The 22363-nt window shown below is 44.1% G+C and overlaps 1 protein-coding gene across 3 annotated transcripts in view; it reads left to right on the top strand.

The window, feature by feature from the left end:
• The first annotated feature begins 2601 nt into the window (after positions 1-2601).
• The window catches only part of COP1 (COP1 E3 ubiquitin ligase), a 226800-nt gene continuing 207038 nt past the window's right edge, over positions 2602-22363 (top strand). For 2 of the 3 annotated variants that reach the window (XM_073356470.1, XM_073356469.1), the window contains exons 1-3: positions 2603-3037; positions 16147-16206; positions 18964-19061. In XM_073356470.1, coding sequence (XP_073212571.1) covers positions 2694-3037; positions 16147-16206; positions 18964-19061 — 502 coding nt within the window. In that variant the 5' untranslated portion in view covers positions 2603-2693. Of the gene's footprint in view, positions 3038-16146; positions 16207-18963; positions 19062-22363 lie in introns of all 3 variants that reach the window. The other variant, XM_073356471.1, reaches the window with a different exon arrangement.

The raw sequence follows: 22363 nt of genomic DNA, 5'->3' as shown, positions 1-22363 counted from the left end.
GACCATGCGGGTACCCATAGCAGTGCCGCTGATTTGAAGGTATACATTGTCCCAAAATGTGAAATAGTTATGGGTGAGGACAAAGTCACAAAGTTCAGCCACCAGGTTTGCCATGGCATTATTGGGGATACTGTTCCTGACAGCTTGTAGTCCATCTTTGTGTGGAATGTTGGTGTAGAGGGCTTCTACATCCATAGTGGCCAGGATGGTGTTTTCAGGAAGATCACCGATGGATTGTAGTTTCCTCAGGAAGTCAGTGGTGTCTCAAAGATAGCTGGGAGTGCTGGTAGCTTACGGCCTGAGGAAGGAGTCTACATAGCCAGACAATCCTGCTGTCAGGGTGTCAATGCCTGAGATGATGGGTCGTCCAGGATTTCCAGGTTTATGGATCTTGGGTAGCAGATAGAATACCCCAGGTCGGGGTTCCAGTGGTGTGTCTGTGCGGATTTGATCTTGTGCTTTTTCAGGGAGTTTCTTGAGCAAATGTTTCTTTTGGTAACCCTCAGTGGGATCAGAGGGTAATGGCTTGTAGAAAGTGGTGTTGGAGAGCTGCCTAGCAGCCTCTTGTTCCTATTTCGACCTATTCATGATGATGACAGCACCTCCTTTGTCAGCCTTTTTGATTATGATGTCAGAGTTGTTTCTGAGGCTGTGGATGGCATTGTGTTCTGCACGGCTGAGGTTATGGGGCAAGTGATGCTGCTTTTCCACAATTTCAGCCCGTGCACATCGGTGGAAGCACTCTATGTAGAAGTCCAGTCTGTTGTTTCGACCTTCAGGAGGAGTCCACCCAGAATCCTTCTTTTTGTAGTATTCGTAGTAAGGTCTCTGTGGATTAATATGTTGTTCAGAGGTGTGTTGGAAATATTCCTTGAGTCGGAAACGTCGAAAATAGGATTCTAGGTCACCACAGAACTGTACCATGTTTTAGTCAGTTTCTCCTTACAGACAGTTCCATATGTAAAGCACTAGATGTACAGATAAACTGAATAACCCTGGCCAGCATCCATTGCTCCAGCTGAAATCAATCAATGAGTGCTCAGCATCTCTGAAAATCAGGCTCTAAATGATTTGCTCAAGGTGGGTACAGACCCCTAGGGCTACCATTTGTGCCACCAGCACGTGGACGAGGCTGTAAGAAAATAGTGGGCTATGGTTGTTGAGGAAACTGTGTTAACGCACACTGTAATTTTTATAGTTGTATTGGTGACACTGGGCACTACACTAGGTAACTTGGGAGGGTGGAAGACCACGAGTGTCGATGAAGCCCTCTTGCTCTAGGCCCAGATAAACTGAGGCCCCTCTGCTCCTTGAACTTTCTGTGACCCTGGACAACTATGAGGAAGCTAACACACAAACAGACAGGTTTGCACACAGCTTGCCAGCCAAGGCCAGCTTTGGCCTGGGAAATATATAGATAAATAAGGCAGAAATGTTTAGCAAAAATCAGTAACAAATAGACCCAAATAAGGCAAGGCTTGGGCAATGCTACTGAGGAAAAACACAACTGGCTGCTTTAGCTGATTGGCTACGGTATTGTACGGGGCAACAGGTAATTGGTTGCATAAGCTTGTGTAGTAAAGTAGGCAAAGGTATAAAATGTATACTGAAATTTGCATGCGCTGCTGCAGAATTTGAGACAGCTCAGTCTCCCTGCGCCCTTTATGGAGCTTCAAATAAATCTCAATGCTTCTCCACACCGTTGTGGTCATTGGTGCGACGCACACTGGGCAACAAACCCAGCTGTTGCTTGCCTCGGGCACTCTGTGCCGGCAACAATTGCCACAAATTTGAGTGGTGTCGTGACCCCTTGTGACAGGTTACACTGTACCTCACTCGACTTTGACCTGGCTCCTCTCCATCAGCCCAGCACCACTCCGTCAGGATAGGTGGGTAAGCCAAATCTAAGCAAGTGGTGTTGCAACCAGGTGCAGGGAGCCACACCCCCACTCCAATTTGGCCCTGCTGCTCCTCCATCACGGCCATGCGGGGGAGGCAGTGGACAAGGAGGATGGAGCGGGGGAGCTATGCTGGTTGGAGTCCCGGGGGGCTCGCCCCACTCACTGCCCGAGGTTGGGGCTGACCCCCGCCGCCAACCCTGGACCTTGTCCTGGGGAAGTTCCTCTTTGGCCGGGTGGCATGGGCCTGCCAGTACCTTTGCCTGCCCAGCTGCTGGCCAGCATGGGAGATAGGCGACGGGTGGCCCGCGAGTGGGGTCTGGGACAGACAGACAGACAACCTCCCCCCCGGGCCATCTGAACGGCGGCGAGGGCAGATCGAGGGTAAAGAGCCTCTCAGCCAACCCTGGCCACTGTCAACTGCCCCCCACTCGGCCCCTCCCTCGGCGAGCTGCGCACGCGCCACCCTTCCCCCCGCGTCGGCGGAACCCCATTCCCCAACGCAGTCCGCGCGTGCGCGGTGGCTGCGGAGCGTCCCCCTCACTCCCCCGCCCGGCCTGCTGTCTCCCGCAGGGGTCCTGTCAATAAAGATTGAACAAGGCCGGCTCCTCCGTTAGCCCGTGTTGCTGCCGCTGCGGGGGGTGCTGATAAAGTTGCGCGCGCGGCTCCGGCCCCGTCGGGTGGGCGGTGCTTGCTTTGAACAAAACTTTATTGTTCCGCCGTGGTGGTGGTGGTGGCGGCGGCGGCGGCAGCGGCGCGTAGGATGCGCTGAGGCTTCCCCCGCCCGGCCTCGGCATGTCAGGCAGCCGCCAGCCGCCGCAGCAGCACCCTACCCCGGCTGGGCAGGGCGCCGCGGCCTCCGCCTCCTCCGCCGTCACTTCGGCTTCTTCTTCTTCGTCGTCGGCACCGGGCTCCTGCTCCTCGTCCGCGGGGCCCCCCGCGCGGCCTGTGCTGGTGGCTGCGGCCTCTGGGCTTTCCCGGCTGGCGGGGGCGGCTAGGCCCGGCGGCGGCTCCTCGTCGGGAGGCGGCGGCGGCTCCTCGTCGGGAGGCGGCGGCGGGAGCAGGAAGAGGCCGCTGCTGACACCGCTCTGCAACGGGCTCCTCAACTCGTACGAGGACAAGAGCAACGACTTCGTGTGGTGAGTGCGGCCGGGGGGCAGGGGCACGCCCTTCCCCACTGCCACCTAGGCTGTTCCGGGGGGGAGGGCGCTGGTGATGGTGCGGGCGTTGGGGGAAGCTGGAAGGCGTTGATGGGTTGTCTGGGCAGCTGGGGTTTGGCTGGAGCCCCGGGGGCGGCGTTCCTGCCTGTTGCTTGTCCTTTGTGTGCCTAACAAGACTCGGTAGGACTTTCCACCCGCATCCCCCTACAGAAGATCCCCTCTCTTCCCCGAGGTGTCGCCTCTGCAGATGTCACCGGGACCACAAATTAATGAATCCTGACCGAACAAATCACGGCGTTTTCACCTGATGCTCATTGCACTTGGGCCCTAGCCGGTAATGGCCAGGAGCAGGTTTCAGAGATACGGGCTTCCCCTTGGGAATGTGCCTAGCACTCAAGAATTCAGCCCTGGGAGGGTGACAGTAAGTGCCCAGCTGATCATAGTTCTAGTTATAGGGTACTAGGAGAGAGCTCACCTACTGTGGGGAAAAAGTAGTGTGTGCAGTATGTTTACATTGACTGTTTTATAAGAATAGTTGTGTTTTAAAATGGTTAGCTGGCTGTGTTTATCCTTAACTCGACTTTAAACATGGTTATCCTCATCAGTGCTAGTGTTGTACATTGGGTGAGTTAATGTTTTCTAATACAATGCATTTTTGCTGTAGAGATAAGCCCTGAAATAATGGGTCATATTGTGTTTGTAGATTACTTACAGGCGGAGTCCAGTCTTCCACTTAACAAACTGGTTACAGAGAACTGGTTGTATGTGGCAGTAGTATCTCATGCCTCTTGAGATGAGCATTTTGCTTAGCTGAAGTTTCCAGGTGCTCAAATACAGCATGTTGCAATAGCGAACTGTTAAGTTATAATGGCAGAGATCACTGTGGTGAGATCCACATGAGAAAAGATTGGTTTGCAGCAAATTTTAGATGGAAAAACTAAATGCCATGATTGCTACCTAAGCATCCAGAAAGAATGATAGAGCCCTTTTCGCTACAAAATGTAAAACACATCAGCAAAGGTCAGTCATGTATCCCCAAGAGAGAATGCACTTACAGCTCTTGTCCAGTGCCTAAATTCTTCCCCTTACATATTTGGCATTGCTTTCTTCTTACCTATGTTGAGCCATTTATAACTGCACATATGAGATGGCATTTAAGGAGAAAGAGTAAGCACTCTTTGTTATCCTTTAGCACCTCCTGGTAGAGCCCTGTGCGGCTACAAAATTTGTATCTGCAGCCGATCTGTGATCTGTAAAAATGGTCTGAGGATATCCGCATCTGCAGGTTTAAAGCGGATATGCATGGATTTGCAGGGCTCTGTCTCTTGGACAGGAAAGAACCCACTAAAGGGCTAAAGAGATTCTGAAGGGGAATCGGCAATCTCTTGGTCACTGGTATTGAAACCTGCTGATAGACAAGTCCATGCTGGTTTTGTTTGTTCTCTTTCTTGGAAGGTGAATAACAATTGCAAGTGTATCAGACCAATGCCTAAAACCAGATCAGTAGGAAATATGAACGGTGGTGATAAAGATGTACCTGTAGTTTTCCAAAAATTATAAGTTAATTTGTAGTAATAACAATTAACAGTAAGATGGCTTCTTGAGGCAGGGCCTTGCTGTAACTGGCAATCTTCCTTTAAATAAGAAAGCATTAACAACTCTTATCATTAATAGATCCAAAACCTTCCAGCAGGTCTCAGTCCGCTATAAGAGGCAAAGTTTTAATTAACAGATGGTTGAATGCAATGAAATATAACCAGACAATATGCGTGGGTGGTAGTGCACCATTTTTAGGGTGGTAAATGTGATAGTGGTGTATTGACAGTATATATTGAAGGTTTAGGCTCTTCAGTGAGGTCAGGCTGATGGACTGTTAATAATTTTTGTGGGGGGGTGGCTGCTTACAAGACTGCTCTGTATGGCTGTTGGTATTTGGGTTTAGGATTCGGTGGAAGATATCTATTACTATTTGTGCTGTAGTAGAACACACAGGCTCCAATTAGGCTTGGGGTCACCATTTTGCTGGATGCTGTAGATACACGTTGTAAGCTCCTCAGAGTGGCGATTGTCTTGCTAGCGAAATAGACAAGACAGGCAAAGGGTGGTACAAAGGAAGTATTATCTCTGTTGTACAGATGGAGAACTGAAGCTATAGAGTGGGGTAATTATAATTTGAGAGAAGTGGCCACAGAGGTTGAGTGGCTTGCTTCATGAGCGTCAAAGTGTTAGTGGCAGAACTGGGGATGGAGTAGAACCCATGTCTGTTAACTCCCACTCCCCTCCATACACTCAACAACATCAAGATTAAGGAGATGTGGTTGGATTGGGGCTTTTAATTGAGAAGGTTGGTGGGTGGGTTCAACTGGTGCATTGACAGCTTTTTGTGAGATGAGGGATGGTTTGGTTGGAAGATAGCACTGTTGGGGTGGATGTTAGTGAGGGAAGATGGTTGGGAGATGACACTGTTGAGGAATTGATGGCTGGGGGACATGATCCCCTACCTAGAGTACTTATGATTAATTTAGGCACAGCACAGGGCTAAATGGGACAGGGAGAAAGAAGGTTAGAGGGAAGAGAGGTCAAAGGATACAAGAACATGTGGCTTGTTGAAAACTCTTGATGGTTTAGCAGTTATTTTCAAAAGATTCAAAACCAATCTTACTTTAAAACTTTCTCGGTTGAGTCCAATACACATTTTGAAGACAGCACATACATAATTAGTCATGTTCTCTCTTCAAAGTACAGTTCCCTAAGAAGGACAACAGGAAGAATTTAACGAAGTGACAAGCAGGGAAAAACTCTTATTTTGCTGTTCAGTGGCATTTATAGAGAAACGATATTCAGGTTTTTATGTGCTGATAGCTGCTTAAACGGCATACTGTGATTTACATTTAATTTGTCTGGGTTTTCAATTGTCATGGACTTCTGTGGGCAGTAGATATTTCCCTAGCCTTTTAACATTTATGAAATAATGTCATCCTCAAAACATAGCTGCCCTGTCAATTAATTATAGTAACAACATTGAGATAATGCACTATCTGTGTGACACAGAGGTAAGAATCTAAACTGGGTGACTCTTTGGAGTTGTGTACAATGTATGAAAAGTCAAATGTGTGTGATTTCAGAGCCCTACACTTCAATTTAAATAAATTAGCTTTGATTATGGCCAATCTGAGAAGCAAAAATTTCCCATAAAGAAAAGACTCAATAAATGAGACATTTTCCAAAAGACAGTATGCTACAGAGAACAGTTGGTGATCCCTCTGCATGTGGACCATGAGTTGTAACTAAAGGCACACCTGCAAGATCTATTGTGGCTTCTGTTGATTCAAGGCTGAAGTTGAGAAATAGACAAATGGATTTGAGTGAGGTGGGATTTGCAAAGGTGCATGCAGAAATCATACTTAATATTAGTGGTGTTTATGCCCATAACCTCTGTGCAGTACTTTAAAAATGCTTACTCAGCAGTGTGATAGCTAAGCTGCAATGCAAAGTTTGGCCTAGGTTGCTGGTTTGGATTGTGAAATATTTAGCAAACAGTACATTGTTGGAGTATCTCTTGGGTACAGTTTGTAGTACATTTCAGCCAATGTCTGTGGATACAAAGTGGAGAAAACTGTATACAGGATATTAGCTTTTTGTGTTGGTGAATAGTTTTCTCTAGTGCAGTACTATCAGGAGTTAACATCCTGTATTAACACAGAGAGGAAAGAGTGTTTAAATACAGGATAACAGTTCTAACAGGCTTTTTTTCTCCAATTGGGGAAGTTGATGGGAGAAGGAAGTCTCTGATCATGGAGGATCTCTTCCCCTGACCTCGTGTCCTACTTTACTCTTTAGTACTCCTTTCTAGGCACCACATTAACTCTGAACAGGATGCTGGACAGAACTCTTTCCAGAATGGCATCGTGCTGCTGCTGCTTGGGAGCAGGGTATGTTGCTTCTTCAGTGACTGTAATGTTTCATAGCAGTACTTGTTTCTGAGCTCTGGGAACAAACAGCAAGACTTGGGCATTGCTTATGCACTGAGTTTTGTTTGCAGATTTGAATTTTGGAAGCTCATTGCTCTGCTTAGTGTCTTCCTTTCATTTGAAAAGTCAGGATTACAGGATGATAGACCTCCTAATGATAAGAAAATATAAGCCGTTCACTAAGCTGACCCATTGTTATGGGCATACATGTATTAGTGGCCCAGTAGAGTCTGCAGGATACTAGTACCGTGCTTTGCCAACAATAAACCTGGCTGGGTACCTTCATCTCTTAATGGATCTTATGGTCACTGGGCTCAAAGTCTGCTGTGCCAGCTGTCTGCGCAGGGCTGGGGCGGCACAGAGGGACCACACACAGATAGCCAAACATCTATCAACATCTAACCACAGGAGTGTTCAGAAACCTGTTAATCCTAATGTCAGACCTAGATCTGTCCGCAGTAATTCAATTTGGAATGTGCTGTATTTGTGGAATGCATCCACAAACACTATACAGCTGGTATAAAAGAAAGCAGCCCATTTGCTGACACACAGATTGACAGAACCGCATCATCTATTGCTGCACTGTCTGCCCATCAAAGACTGGATCAAGTTCTAAGGCCTGGTCTTGATCATTGCCTGGTCCCAGTTTACTGAGAACCTTTATCTCAAACACCACCTTCCTTTCTGCATCTTTGACTTCATGAGTTGGCGATCTTCTTGAGTGACACCCCAACTGTTGAGAGTTTAAGACTAGTATAAGTAGGAGATGAGCCTGTTCAGCAGCCAGCACAGTTCAGCCTGTGGAACTTCCTGCCAGAATAGCTGAAGATAAGAATATGACCATGTTCTGGACAAAATGCAAGACTCCTCTGTTTCTCTGTTTCCTCCTAGAGACAGTCATTCATGTCTGTCTATGTATATTAAAAAAAGTGGACGTGTGAGTGTGTATTTGTGTGTGTGTGTAAATAAGCTGTGCTCTGCTATTATATGAGAGAGAAGAATAGAAGGACAAGTGAGAGAAACTGAAGTGGATTCTAGCTGTTGCTATATAGGAAGAGACGGAAAAACTGTGTGTGTGTATACACCACTTGCATAGAACACTTAAGATTTATAAAGGGTTTGGATACCACTGTGATGGGTACAATATAACCGTCTAGAAGAAGAAATTTTCAAAGCAGTATAGGGAATTTTGGGACATATGTTCCATTGAAATTAATGGAAGATATGTCTAAATCTGCTAGGCCAGGAGTGGGCAAACTTTTTGGCCTGAGGGCCACATCAGGGTTTCAAAACTGTATGGAGAGCTGGGTAGGGAAGGTTATGCCTCCCTAAACAGCCTGGCCTCCACCCCCTCCCATTTCCCACCCCCTGACCTATCCAACCCCCCAGCTTCTTGTCCCCTGACTGCCCCCTCCTGGGACCTCTGCCCCTAATTGCCCCCTGGGATCCCGCCCCCATCCAACCCTCCCTGTCCCCTGACAGCCCCCCTGGACTTCCACGCCTGACAGCCCCATCCAACCGTCCCGTTCCCTGATTCCGCCCCCCCCCCCCCCCCCGGCCCCATCCAACCTCCCCCTGCTCCCGAACCTCCCTCTGACCGCCTCCAGGACCCCACCCCCTATCCAACCCCTGTCCACGCCCCTGCCCACCCCCGGACTCCCACGCCTATCCAACCCTCCCTGTTCCCTGACTGCATGCCCCCCCCCCACTCGCCTCCCCCTTACCATGCTGCTCAGAGCAGCAGGAGCTCGCAGCCCTACTGCCTGGCTGGAGTTAGCCACGCTGCCCTTGCTGCTTGACAGGAGTGGCAGGCCAGAGTGCTGGCCGCACAGCTGTGGGGGAGAGGTGACAGCAGGGGAGGGGCCGGGGGCCAGCCTCCCCATCCAGGAGCTCAGGGGCCAGGCAGGATGGTCCCATGGCCTGGGTGTGGCCCGTGGGCCGTAGTTTGCCCACCTCTGTGCTAAGCTCTCTGAAAACCTCAATCAAAGAGAAATACAATGTTTAGGGCCTTCTAAATATCTAAAGACTTTCATGTCTGTCATCCCTGTATATAGTACTAAAGCTGCAGCTACTGATAGGGGTCTGGGTTTTTCTACTTACAAAAGAGAGATTTGGCTTGCTCATGCAGTTTGTATCCCTTTCACGTGAGATTGCCATTTAAGGCAATGGATGGGGAATAAGGGCTTGTTTATATGGGGAAATTAACCAGAATAATTATTCGGCTACAGCTATGCTCGTCATTTTTTGTGTAGACAAACCCTAAGAATTTTCAGCTACCCGTCTTCCACCTCCCCTTGTACCTCTTTCATGCGGTTCCTTCCTTCTCCAAGAAGTGGATAACTGCAGTTTTTTGGTAAGTTTTTGTTATGCATTTTTATATATTGGCTACTTTGGAATTTCTGTAGGCTTTCTATAACAGTTCTGCAGGAAATCTGCCTTTTTTTTTTTTTTTTTTTTGAGTGATCATTCCCCTCCTCATCCCCCCATGTTTCCACTGGGGCTGGATGAACACTTTTCCCTCATTCTTTCCCAAGTTTGTGCCATAGCATTAGTATTTTTCCAACAGAGAACCACCAATCAACCTCAGTTTGGATTCATTTTAATTGTTCACTCAGCTCTCTATGCATTTTTGCCTTAATTTTTGTTTTTGGCTGTGTATCTGAGCTAGGTATTTAAAAGGTGTGTCTTAGAATACATTTGTAATGTTCTGTGCACTAGCTGAAAGAGGAGATATATTTATAGTGATATGAACCTTCTACTGTTGAAGCACATGGGAAACCAGTTTTCAATAAGTACTATGACAAATGAAAACTTTCATTTGTTGTACAGTTGAGATCTGCTCCCAACATTGAGTTGTCCAGAACTTCAGAGCAAGGCTTTGCATGATTCTATATGGTCTTAGACAGGGAATCATTTTATACTACATCCATGTGGCTTCCTGAGCCTTTTGGTTTCTTGCCTGTGTGATACTGGTGGTTCCATTGAAGTCAGTGAATTAGGAAGTTTTAGCCTTTATTTATAAGGTCAGCTAGGTAAAGAGATACTATTTAGGACTTTGCTGTTATATTTTTAAGCTTAGTTTAAGACCTATTTTTGCATAGCTACTTATTTCAGGTAGTCGGTGACTGATAAGTATTAAAAGGGATAATCTAGTTTCTGCTTATAAAACAGTGAGCACTGCTGGGAAGCAGTCTTTTAATGATGGAAAAGTCAGCCTCCGTTAAGAATGATCTGGCATGTCATATGTGTGTGTTGCAGGATCTGATTGGTCTCTTCCTCAACTATTTTGGCTCTTCCACTTATCCAGTCAGACTGGTATGAAGAAGAATAATTTGGGGAACAGCACAATCTTGGATTGCTAGCATGTTAAGGGAAACTCTGAGTTAGCTCAACTCTGTATCATGTTACAGACCTTGCACACAGTACAGTCCAAACTCTGCACATTAGGGGCATACTGGAGGTGACTCTGTTGTTCTCATGGTAGAAATGGTTTATAAATGCATGTGTTTAGAATCTCTTGTTTGGACATTACATTCCACGGATACACTCTCTACCTCCATGCTAAGGAACATGGTATCAGGAAGAAAGTGAATGAGTGAAGGTTTTTTTATTATTTTTATTTAAACAAACATGGGGAGCAACCCGTCATGGGGAGCAACCTCAAATCATTGCAAAACCTTGATTATTATTTTTAGTCTTTAATGATCTCTCCCTCTCCTACTATTAATATATTCTTGTTGGCTAACTTTATTTTTATAATTTTTCTAAGCTGAATAATGCCTTGACATTGAACGATTATTAGCTGCAAGACATTGGTTTCAACTCTGCAGTTGGATGCTAATCAAAATGAACAAAAACAATATGCAACCCAAAATGAACCTGCCACCTCATATTAAGGATACTCCATGCTACTTTCTCATTTCTTTTGTGGTTCTCATGCTAAGGAAGGGGCTAGATAGTCTGTAGTTTTGGTCCAAGCTGTTGGGGTTTTAAGTGTAGTGTTATGGGCCTCAAACTAAATTGTTCTGAATGCATGATTCAGTTGCAGAATACTGAGAACCAGTGTAGTTTTTATATTTAGATTCCATCTAGTCTTCAGGGCAATACTTGTCCAGTCTGGATCATTGTGGGGAGGATAATTGACCCAGAGGAGGCTGTTGCTTCCGCTTCCATTTGCAGTGGGTTTAAGAAATTTGAGATGGACTGGGAGGCACTGTCCTCCTTCCTGCTTCAGGATGAATGAGAGCAAGGCTGGGAGAAGACCCCACTTCTCCTCTTGAGTGGATGGTGGAAAGGGGGATCAACTTGTGGGAAATTATTACTCACTTACACCATGCTGAAGTGGAGAGAGTGGGGTAAAGAAAGAAAAGTAACATTCTGGTTCCTTTCATGTATGTAGTCTGTTCTGTCAAATCCTACTTGTTTCTGTCTGAGGTTGGTTTTTTATCAAATACCTGTCCTGTTGCAGAAAAATGTATCTTTGACATGCAAAGGTTTTGTTTTGTTGGCAAACCATGGGAGGATGCTTGTGAAGGGAGCACACCCTTGTTAGAGACTTACTGGCTGGAGACTAGCATATTTTGCATCTTATCAAGGACTTATTTGTAAAGGTTCCTTAAAGTGTATTCATTTAACTGTTAACCTTGAAATTTGACATTAGTTGACACATGCATTAGATACAAAATTGTTGTAGTTTTCCTACATGCTGCATCTTGCTAGACAACCATTCAGAATCTTAACATCTGTGTATTCTATTGCTTATCTTTTCTGTTGGATGATAATACAAGATGGGGATTATTTTCTTCTTCTTAATCCTACTCTCCTCTGGCTCCTTTCAAACTGCCTTCAAACACACCCCACTGCCTCTCTTATTCTAGAAGCCCAAGACTTTTCTCACTTCCTCTTGTCTCCTCAACTGTTGCTGCATCTTCCTCCTTCTCTTCATGCTCATGCTCCTCGTGAGTGCCATTGATTCTCATAATCTTTGCTTTCTCACCATCAACTTTTTGATGGTGATTTATGGATCCTTCCTTAAGGGTGGATCTATAAATGGAGATTCCCTATGTCCTAATAAGGAGGAGAGGATTGAAGATGATAAAATACAGGAAGGCTATGATGAGAAACAGTCAAATGGAAAAAAAGTCCCATTCAATTATATCATGTAATGGCAGGCAGCTAAAAAGTGACAAGTTCTTAAAATGCTTATATACCAGTGCTAGAAGTCTAAATAATAAGATGGGTGAACTAGAGTGCCCCGTATTATATGAGGATATTGATATAATAGGCATCACAGAAACATGGTGGAATGAGGATAATTAATGGGACACAGTAATACCAGGGTACAAAATATATCAGAAGGACAGAACAGGTCGTGATGGTGAGGGAGTGGCACTATATGTGGGGGGGAAAAAGCACAGAATGAAATGAAGTAAAAATCTTAAATGAAGCAAACTGTACCATAGAATCTCTATGGATAGTAATTCCATTCTTGAATAATAAGAATATAGCAGTAGGGATACGTTACAGACCACCTGACCAAGATGGTGATAGTGACTGTGAAATGCTCAGGAAGATTAGAGAGGCTACTAAAATAAACTCAATAATAATGGGGGATTTTTAGCTATCCCATATTGATTGGATACATGTCACCTCAGGAAGGGATGCAGAGATAAAGCTTCTTGGCACCTTAAATTACTGCTTCTTGGAGCAGCTAGTCCTGGAACCCACAAGGGAAGAGGCAATTCTTGATTTAGTCCTAAATGGAGCACAGGATCAGGTTCAAGAGATGAATATACTGGACCGCTTGCTAATAGTGACCATAATTAAACTTAACATTCCTGTGGCAGGGAAAACATCACAGTGGCCCAGCACTATAGCATTTAATTTCAGAAAGGGGAACTACATAAAAATGAGGTGGTCAGTTAAACAGAAATTAAAAGGTACAGTGCCAAGAGTAAAATCCCTGCAAGCTGCATGGAAACTTTTTAAAGACACCATAATGGAGGCTCAACTTCTGTGTTTTTTAATTTGGGGTATACATTTAAGAGAACCAAAAAAAAGCCACTGTGGCTAAGCAACAAAGTAAAAGAAGCAATGTGACAAAAAGGCATCCTTTAAAAAGGGGAAGTTAAACTCTAATGAGGAAAATAGAAAGGAGCATAAACTCTGGCAAATGAAGTGTAAAAAAGAATTTGAAGCTAGTCAAAGACTCAAAAAGTAATAGCAATTTTTTTTTTTAAAGTACATCAGAAGCAGGAAGCCTGCTAAACAACCGGTGGGGCTACTGGATGATCGAGATGCTAAAGAAGCACTCAAGGATGATAAGGCCATTGTGGAGAAACTAAATTTAATTATTTTCATCGGTCTTCATGTTTGAGAATGTGAGGGAGATTCCTAAACCTGAACCATTCTTTTTAGGTGACAAATCTGAGGAACTCTCCTAGATTGAGGTGTCATTAGAGAAGGTTTTGGAACAAATTGATAAACTTGAACAGTAATAAGTCACCAGGACCAGATGGTATTCACCAAGAGTTTTGAAGGAACTCAAATATGATTTTGCAGGACTACTAACTGTCATCTGTAACCTATCCTTTAAATCAGCTTCTGTACCAAATGACTGGAGAATAGCTAATGTGACGCCAATTTTTAAAAAGGGCTCCAGAGGAGACTCTGGCAACTACAGGACGGTAAGCCTGACTTCTTTACTATAGTTTCAACCTGTTTGCCCAGTACTGAACAAAATTGTCAGACACATACATGAACATAATTTGTTGGGGAATAGTCAACATGGTTTTTGTAAAGGGAAATCATGCCTCATCAATCTACTAGAATTCTTTGAAGGGGTCAACAAGCATGTGGACAAGGGGGATATAGTGTATTTAGATTTCCAGAAAGCCTTTGACAAGGTCTCTCACCAAAGACTCTTCAGCAAAGTAAGCAGTCATAGGATAAGAGGGAAGGTTCTCTCATGGATTGGTAACTGGTTAACAGATAGGAAACAAAGGATAGAAATAAATGGTCAGTTTTCAGAATGGAGAGAGGTAAATAGTGGTGTCCCCCAGGGGTCTGTACTGAGCCCAGTCCTATTTAACATATTCATAAACGATCTGGAAAAAGGGGTAAACCGTGAGGTGGCAAACTTTGCAGATGATACAAAACTACTCAAGATAGTTAAGTCCCAGGCAGACTGCGAAGAGCTACAAAAGGATCTCTCAAAACTGGGTGACTGGGCAACAAAATGGCAGATGAAATTGAATGTTGATAAATGCAAAGTAATGCACATTGGAGAACATAATCCCAACTATACATATAAAATGATGGGGTCTAAATTAGCTATTACTGCTCAAGAAAAAGATCTTGGAGTCATTGTGGATAGTTCTCTGAAAACATCCACTCAATGTGCAGCGGCAGTCAAAAAAGCAAACAGAATGTTGGGCATCCTTAAGAAAGGGATAGATAATAAGACAGAAAATATCCTGTTGCCTCTATACAAATCCAGGGTATGCCCACATCTTGAATACTGCGTGTAGATGTGGTCGTCCCATCTCAAAAAAGATATGTTGGACTTGGAAAAGGTTCAGAAAAGGGCAATAAAAATTATTAGGGCTATGGAACGGCTGGTGTATGAGGAGAGATTAAAAAAATTGGGCCTTTTCAGCTTGGAAAAGAGACGACTAAGGGGGGATATGATAGAGGTCTATAAAATCATGACTGGTATGGAGAAAGTAAATAAGGAAGTGTTATTTACCCCTCCTCATAACACAAGAACTGGGGGGTCACCAATTGAAATTAATAGGCAGCAGGCTTAAAACAAAAGGAAGTGTTTTTTCACACAACGCACAGTCAACCTGTGGAACTCTTTGCTGGAGGATGTTGTGAAGGCCAAGACTATAACAGGGTTTAAAAAAGAACTAGATAAATGCATGGAGGATATGTCCATCAATGGCTATTAGCCAGGATGGGCAGGGATGGTGTCCCTAGCCTCTGTTTTTCAGAAGCTGGGAATGGGCAATGGTGGATCACTTGATTACCTGTTCTGTTCATTCCTCCTGGAGTACCTGGCATTGGCCACTGTCAGAAGACAGGATACTTGGCTGGATAGACCTTTGGTCTGACCCAGTATGGCCATTCTTATGTTCTTAGGTTTGAAACAGACTGTAAAGAATTTTCTGCTCTGCTGAGACTGCACTAACTAAAAACACTATTGACCTCTTTCTGGGTAAATCCAAAAGCCTTAATTCCATCCCCATTCTCTTTGACCTGTCTAGTGCTTTTAACACCCTCAGCTATTCCACTTTCCTTAATTTCTTTTTCCTTTGGGCATTCACAACTCCATTCTTGACTGGTGGGTTTTTTTTTGCTTCTTGGACTGCTCCTTGGACTGCTCCTTCATAGTCTTCAGTGGTTATTTCACCTCTTCCTACTCTCTGCTAATGTCATTGCAAGGTTCCATCAGCAGCTTCTCCCTGCTTTTATTCCTTTTTATCTCTGTCTCATGGTTGCATTCCCATTTCTGTGCTGATGATTACAAGGTCTAATTCTTCCCCCACTGTTAATATTGCATTCTTTTTGACATGTCCTGCTGTCAGTTTAGAGTTTTAGCAAAACTAGAGCTTCTCTCTCTTTTTTTTTTTTTTTTGGTCTTCCGTCCTCCTGGCCTACAATTTTGGATTCCTCGTCACAACAGCCTTGTGCAGTAGCTGAACAGTGTAAAAAGAAGCAGGTTTTTGACTTTGAAACTATTGTTTTAGACTTAGCCTTGCTTGTCAGGAGGGCTTGTTTTTTTAAATGGCTTGTAATAAAGATTCTGTAATTGTTTGAGGTTGTTTGTAACTGTTGAAAGCTCTGTGAGTAGACCTTGTCCTGGTTTCTAATTGCAGTAAATCTTGGATTTTACAACATCTTTCAGGTTTCACAGAATAACTGTTGTGTCCATTTGATCTTTAAATTGCCAAGGTGCTGTTGCTGTCTTTTTTTTTTAAATCCCTTTTACAAACAGAAAATATTCCCTCTTAATGATTGGATGACTGCATTGAACTTTTTTGCAACAATTGTTTTTTTTCTTGTTTGCTTTTCTTACACTTAAAAAGGCACCATTTTATTTTTATTTACTTGTAGCCCCATCTGTTTTGATATGATTGAAGAAGCATACATGACGAAATGTGGACACAGTTTCTGGTAAGATTTTATGTTAAACAAAATGTCTGTTTATCATTTTGTAAATACTTTCATTATAATGTGGTTAGAGATTGATTTGCACTGACACTTGGAACTTAATTTTGTGTTCTTTCTTAACCCATGTTAATTGTGACACAATGAATTAATGGGTAAAAATAGGATTTAAAATAAGGCTAAGGCTACGTGGCCGGAGTGAAAAATATATGTGCTACCACATCACTTGTAATTTAAAGCGCTTGTATATTGTTTATAGTATACTGTGCTTATAGGTAAAATATTGTCAGTCAACTTCCTATTGAGTAAAATTTTAAAAATTGTAGAGGATGTGATTTTGTTAACAAACTCCTTTTTGAGGGGAGAATTTACTTGTCACTCTTGAAACCATGGAATCCCCCCTTCCCTTGTCTTCAAGTATCTGTTTTTTGCAAAGTTTTACTAGGAATTGCCATATTGGATCATACCCAACATCCATCTACTGCAGTATCCAGTCTCCTGCAGTGGGTAGGGCTAGATGTTTCAGAGGAGGTCATAAGAATCCTGCAGAAGGCAGATGTGGTATAATTTTGCCCCCTACATTAGTGCTCCTTATGATCTGATAGTTAGAATCATAGAATCATAGAATATCAGGGTTGGAAGGGACCCCAGAAGGTCATCTAGTCCAACCCCCTGCTCGAAGCAGGACCAATTCCCAGTTAAATCATCCCAGCCAGGGCTTTGTCAAGCCTGACCTTAAAAACCTCTAAGGAAGGAGATTCTACCACCTCCCTAGGTAACGCATTCCAGTGTTTCACCACCCTCTTAGTGAAAAAGTTTTTCCTAATATGCAATCTAAACCTCCCCCACTGCAACTTGAGACCATTACTCCTCGTTCTGTCATCTGCTACCATTGAGAACAGTCTAGATCCATCCTTTTTGGAACCCCCTTTCAGGTAGTTGAAAGCAGCTATCAAATCCCCCCTCATTCTTCTCTTCTGCAGGCTAAACAATCCCAGCTCCCTCAGCCTCTCCTCATAAGTCGTGTTCTAGACCCCTAATCATTTTTGTTGCCCTTCGCTGGACTCTCTCCAATTTATCCACATCCTTCTTGTAGTGTGGGGCCCAAAACTGGACACAGTACTCCAGATGAGGCCTCACCAATGTCGAATAGAGGGGAACGATCACGTCCCTCGATCTGCTCGCTATGCCCCTACTTATACATCCCAAAATCATAGAATCATAGAATATCAGGGTTGGAAGGGACCTCAGGAGATCATCTAGTCCAACCCCCTGCTCATAGCAGGACCAATCCCCAATTTTTGCCCCAGATCCCTAAATGGCCCCCTCAAGGATTGAACTCACAACCCTGAGTTTAGCAGGCCAATGCTCAAACCACTCCTTCTTGGCAACAAGGGCACAAAGCTGACTCATATCCAGCTTCTTGTCCACTGTCACCCCTAGGTCCTTTTCCGCAGAACTGCTGCCTAGCCATTCGGTCCCTAGTCTGTAGCGGGAGCTTGTCCTAGTCCTGGCAGGAGCTTGTAGCCCTGCCATCCAGAGCGCTGGCGGAATGGTGAGCTGAGGCTGCGTGGGAGTGGGAACAGCAGGGGAGGGGCCAGGAGTAGCCTTCCTGGCTGGGAGCTGAAGGGCTAGGTAGGACGGTCCGTGGGCCGTATGTGGCCTGCTGGCCGTAGTTGGCCCACCTCTAGCTTCAGCCGTGAAGCATAAAGCTTAATATTCCATGTGCATTTTGCATACAGTTAAAATAGAAAACTCTTGTGAGTTTTCTCATTCTTTTGGTACATTAACTGATCTTTTAGTAACACTTAATATTAGGCTCATCCTACAGATTAAGTTTTGTAGTGTGGAATATACTTCTCCCCAGCAGTATTATGCTTCCAGGAGAAGTAGCTGCTGACTTCTTCAACTATGTGCCATATGCAGCATTTTGTGCTTGTTGCAAGTCCTTTGAAGTGTCCATGGTACAGCACCAATCAAATAATATCAGTCCATTGTTCCAGTCACTAATCTGAGGAGTGAGATACTACAATAGTAATGTCACAGAGATGGATGATTGTCCTTGCCAGCAAGGTCCAGTGTCTGTTTAGTGTTTCCCTGGGATTCCTAGCAGTGAAGCAGAAAGCCCCTTATGGCTTGACATTTATTAATCCACTCTGCTGAAAGGAAGTGGGAGAAGCTGAGACCAAAGATGCTTTGTCTGTGTTTCATTTAAAGCTACTGTGGGTGCCAGATAATCCTATAGCCTAGGGATGATGCAGTTTGCCAGAATTGTCAAAAACTTAGTAAAGTTACTTTATACAGACTCCAGACACTGCTGTCATGTACTGTGGCTTATAAAAGTCGTAAAAGCTGCCAGTCTGTGCTATGCAGAGAATTTACTGACTTCAGATGTAAGATATGGGTCTCCTTGTTGGCACAGACACTTGTATGTTATATACTGCCCTTCAACCCGATTTATGAGCTGAGTGACTTCCTTAACCTGTGGCAGAAACATGATTTTGGCCCATCCAAGTTTTGGATATGAAGCTTTAAATTGCCTTTTTGTTTTAGGACGTTACTTGTTAATATTGGAACATCCTGGTATCACTCCCTTCTAGATCCATTCTTGTGCTCTATTTACAGCTGTTATCTAACAGGGTGTATGGAACACCTCATCAAGTGCTGATATATTATTTTTCTGCTGTTATCTGGACTACACTTTCATTGTGCCTTTTTCCTCATGGCCTCTAACTTGTTTTATTTCTTGCTTTCCTTGAACAGCTATAAATGTATTCATCAGAGTCTGGAGGATAACAACAGATGCCCCAAATGTAACTATGTGGTTGATAACATAGACCATCTTTACCCCAACTTTTTAGGTGAGTCTTAGGTTTAATTGTTTGCATTAGAAACACTGTCTAAGGATAAGAATTTAGCAGTAGTAAAGACAGCTGTGCAAAATTGTCCTGTAAGCTTACAATTCCAGGTACAAAATCGACTCATCAGCCCTCATGCTTGTGACTGTATCTGGAGGGGAGGGGCAGGTGGTGTAAATTGACATAGCACCCCTGATGTCAATGGAGCTATGCCAATCTACATTAGATGAGGATCTAGCTCATTATTATTGGTGCTCTATAAGAAGCAAAATGAAGACCATAGATTTATGAACTGATTTTACTCTACCTTTTACACCATATTTTTGGCTATAAGGTATTTACAAGGTGCAGCCATTGTAAGTTACAAGACTGTGTGATACAGTTTTACCTGGGGTTTAGATTTGGGTTGCATGTGCCATGAGGCATCGTGTGGCATGTATATCTTAATTTTCCCATGTATTTCTATCCTAATGAATAAAAATTTGAAGATTGAGGCAAGGGAGGGAAAGAAGATTTAAAGGAGAGAAGACAGGTGGACTAGGAAATACTCTGGTGTTTGAGAAATATGTCAACTTTAGTAGTTTCGTGTGTTGAGCTGCTATTTTAAGTAAAATAGCAAATGAAAGGTCAGTAACGTGGGAACACTTCAAAAGCAATTATCTCAAATCCGAAATGTATTAAGTTAAAAAAATAAAGGACAATTCCTTCCCTTCCTCAGTAAGGGTTGGAACCTAGAATGATGGACTGGATATTCTTAATCATGGAACTAGTCCGTGTCAGGAGGAAAGAAGGAAACTATAGTGTTTCAGATACTTGTCTCTTTTGTAAAATGCATTTAGATCTGGATGGGATACCCTATACAAGGACTTGTTTACACAGGAAAAAATCCTGCAGTAACTAGCATGTGCTAAAAGAAAAGGAGTACTTGTGGCACCTTAGAGACTAACCAATTTATTTGAGCATAAGCTTTCGTGAGCTACAGCTCACTTCATCGGATGCATACTGTGGAAAGTGTAGAAGATCTTTTTATATACACATAAAGCATGAAAAAATACCTCCTCCCACCCCACTTTCCTGCTGGTAATAGCTTATCTAAAATGATCACTCTCCTTACAATGTGTATGATAATCAAGGTGGGCCATTTCCAGCACAAATCCAGGGTTTAACAAGAACGTCGGGGGGGAGGGGTAGGAAAAAACAAGGGGAAATAGGTTACCTTGCATAATGACTTAGCCATTCCCAGTCTCTATTCAAGCCTAAGTTAATTGTATCCAATTTGCAAATGAATTCCAATTCAACAGTTTCTCGCTGGAATCTGGATTTGAAGTTTTTTTCTTGTAATATAGCAACTTTCATGTCTGTAATCGCGTGACCAGGGAGATTGAAGTGTTCTCCGACTGGTTTATGAATGTTATAATTCTTGACATCTGATTTGTGTCCATTTATTCTTTTACGTAGAGACTGTCCAGTTTGACCAATGTACATGGCAGAGGGACATTGCTGGCACATGATGGCATATATCACATTGGTGGATGTGCAGGTGAACGAGCCTCTGATAGTGTGGCTGATGTTATTAGGCCCTGTGATGGTGTCCCCTGAATAGATATGTGGGCACAGTTTGCAACGGGCTTTGTTGCAAGGATAGGTTCCTGGGTTAGTGGTTCTGTTGTGTGGTATGTGGTTGCTGGTGAGTATTTGCTTCAGGTTGGGGGGCTGTCTGTAGGCAAGGACTGGCCTGTCTCCCAAGATTTGTGAGAGTGTTGGGTCATCCTTCAGGATAGGTTGTAGATCCTTAATAATGCTTTGGAGGGGTTTTAGTTGGGGGCTGAAGGTGATGGCTAGTGGCGTTCTGTTATTTTCTTTGTTGGGCCTGTCCTGTAGTAGGTGACTTCTGGGAACTCTTCTGGCTCTATCAATCTTTTTCTTCACTTCCGCAGGTGGGTATTGTAGTTGTAAGAATGCTTGATAAAGATCTTGTAGGTGTTTGTCTCTGTCTGTGGGGTTGGAGCAAATGCGGTTGTATCGCAGAGCTTGGCTGTAGACGATGGATCGTGTGGTGTGGTCAGGGTGAAAACTGGAGGCATATAGGTAGGAATAGCGGTCAGTAGGTTTCCGGTATAGGGTGGTGTTTATGTGACCATCGTTTATTAGCACTGTAGCTTCCAGGAAGTGGATCTCTTGTGTGGACTGGACCAGGCTAAGGTTGATGGTGGGATGGAAATTGTTGAAATCATGGTGGAATTCCTCAAGCGCTTCTTATATAGTGCAAGTAGAGTAGGGGCGTTAGGGGACGAGAGCTGAGGAAGCGTTGTTCTAAGTCAGCCATAAAAATGTTGGTATACTGTGGGGCCATGCAGGTACCCATAGCAGTGCTGCTGATCTGAAGGTATACATTGTCCCTAAATGTGAAATAGTTATGGGTGAGGACAAAGTCACAAAGTTCAGCTACCAGGTTAGCCGTGACATTATCGGGGATAGTGTTCTTGACGGCTTGTAGTCCATCTTTGTGTGGAATGTTGGTGTAGAGGACTTCTACATCCATAGTGGCCAGGATGGTGTTATCAGGAAGATCACCGATGGATTGTAGTTTCCTCAGGAAGTCAGTGGTGTCTCGAAGGTAGCTGGGAGTGCTGGTAGCGTAGGGCCTGAGGAGGGAGTCTACATAGCCAGACAATCCTGCTGTCAGGGTGCCAATGCCTGAGATGATGGGGCACCCAGGATTTCCAGGTTTATGGATCTTGGGTAGTAGATAGAATATCCCAGGTCAGGGTTCCAGGGGTGTGTCTGTGCGGATTTGTTCTTGTGCTTTTTCAGGGAGTTTCTTGAGCAAATGCTGTAGTTTCTTTTGGTAACCCTCAGTGGGATCAGAGGGTAATGGCTTGTAGAAAGTGGTGTTGGAGAGCTGCCGAGCAGCCTCTTGTTCATATTCCGACCTATTCATGATGACAACAGCACCTCCTTTGTCAGCCTTTTTGATTATCATGTCAGAGTTGTGTTCTGCACGGCTGAGGTTATGGAGCAAGTGATGCTGCTTTTCCACAATTTCAGTCTGTGCACGTGGAAGCACTCTATGTAGAAGTCCAGTCTGCTGTTTCGACCTTCAGGAGGAGTCCACCGAGAATCCTTCTTTTTGTAGTGTTGGTAGGGAGGTCTCTGTGGATTAGTATGTTGTTCAGAGGTATGTTGGAAATATTCCTTGAGTCGGAGACGTCGAAAATAGGATTCTAGGTCACCACAGAACTGTATCATGTTCGTGGGGGTGGAGGGGCAGAAGGAGAGGGCCTGAAATAGGACAGCTGCTTCTG

Source organism: Lepidochelys kempii, chromosome 8 (genome assembly GCF_965140265.1).
Source record: "Lepidochelys kempii isolate rLepKem1 chromosome 8, rLepKem1.hap2, whole genome shotgun sequence".
Taxonomy (NCBI): domain Eukaryota; kingdom Metazoa; phylum Chordata; order Testudines; family Cheloniidae; genus Lepidochelys; species Lepidochelys kempii.
This window is presented reverse-complemented; position numbering and strand designations above follow the sequence as displayed.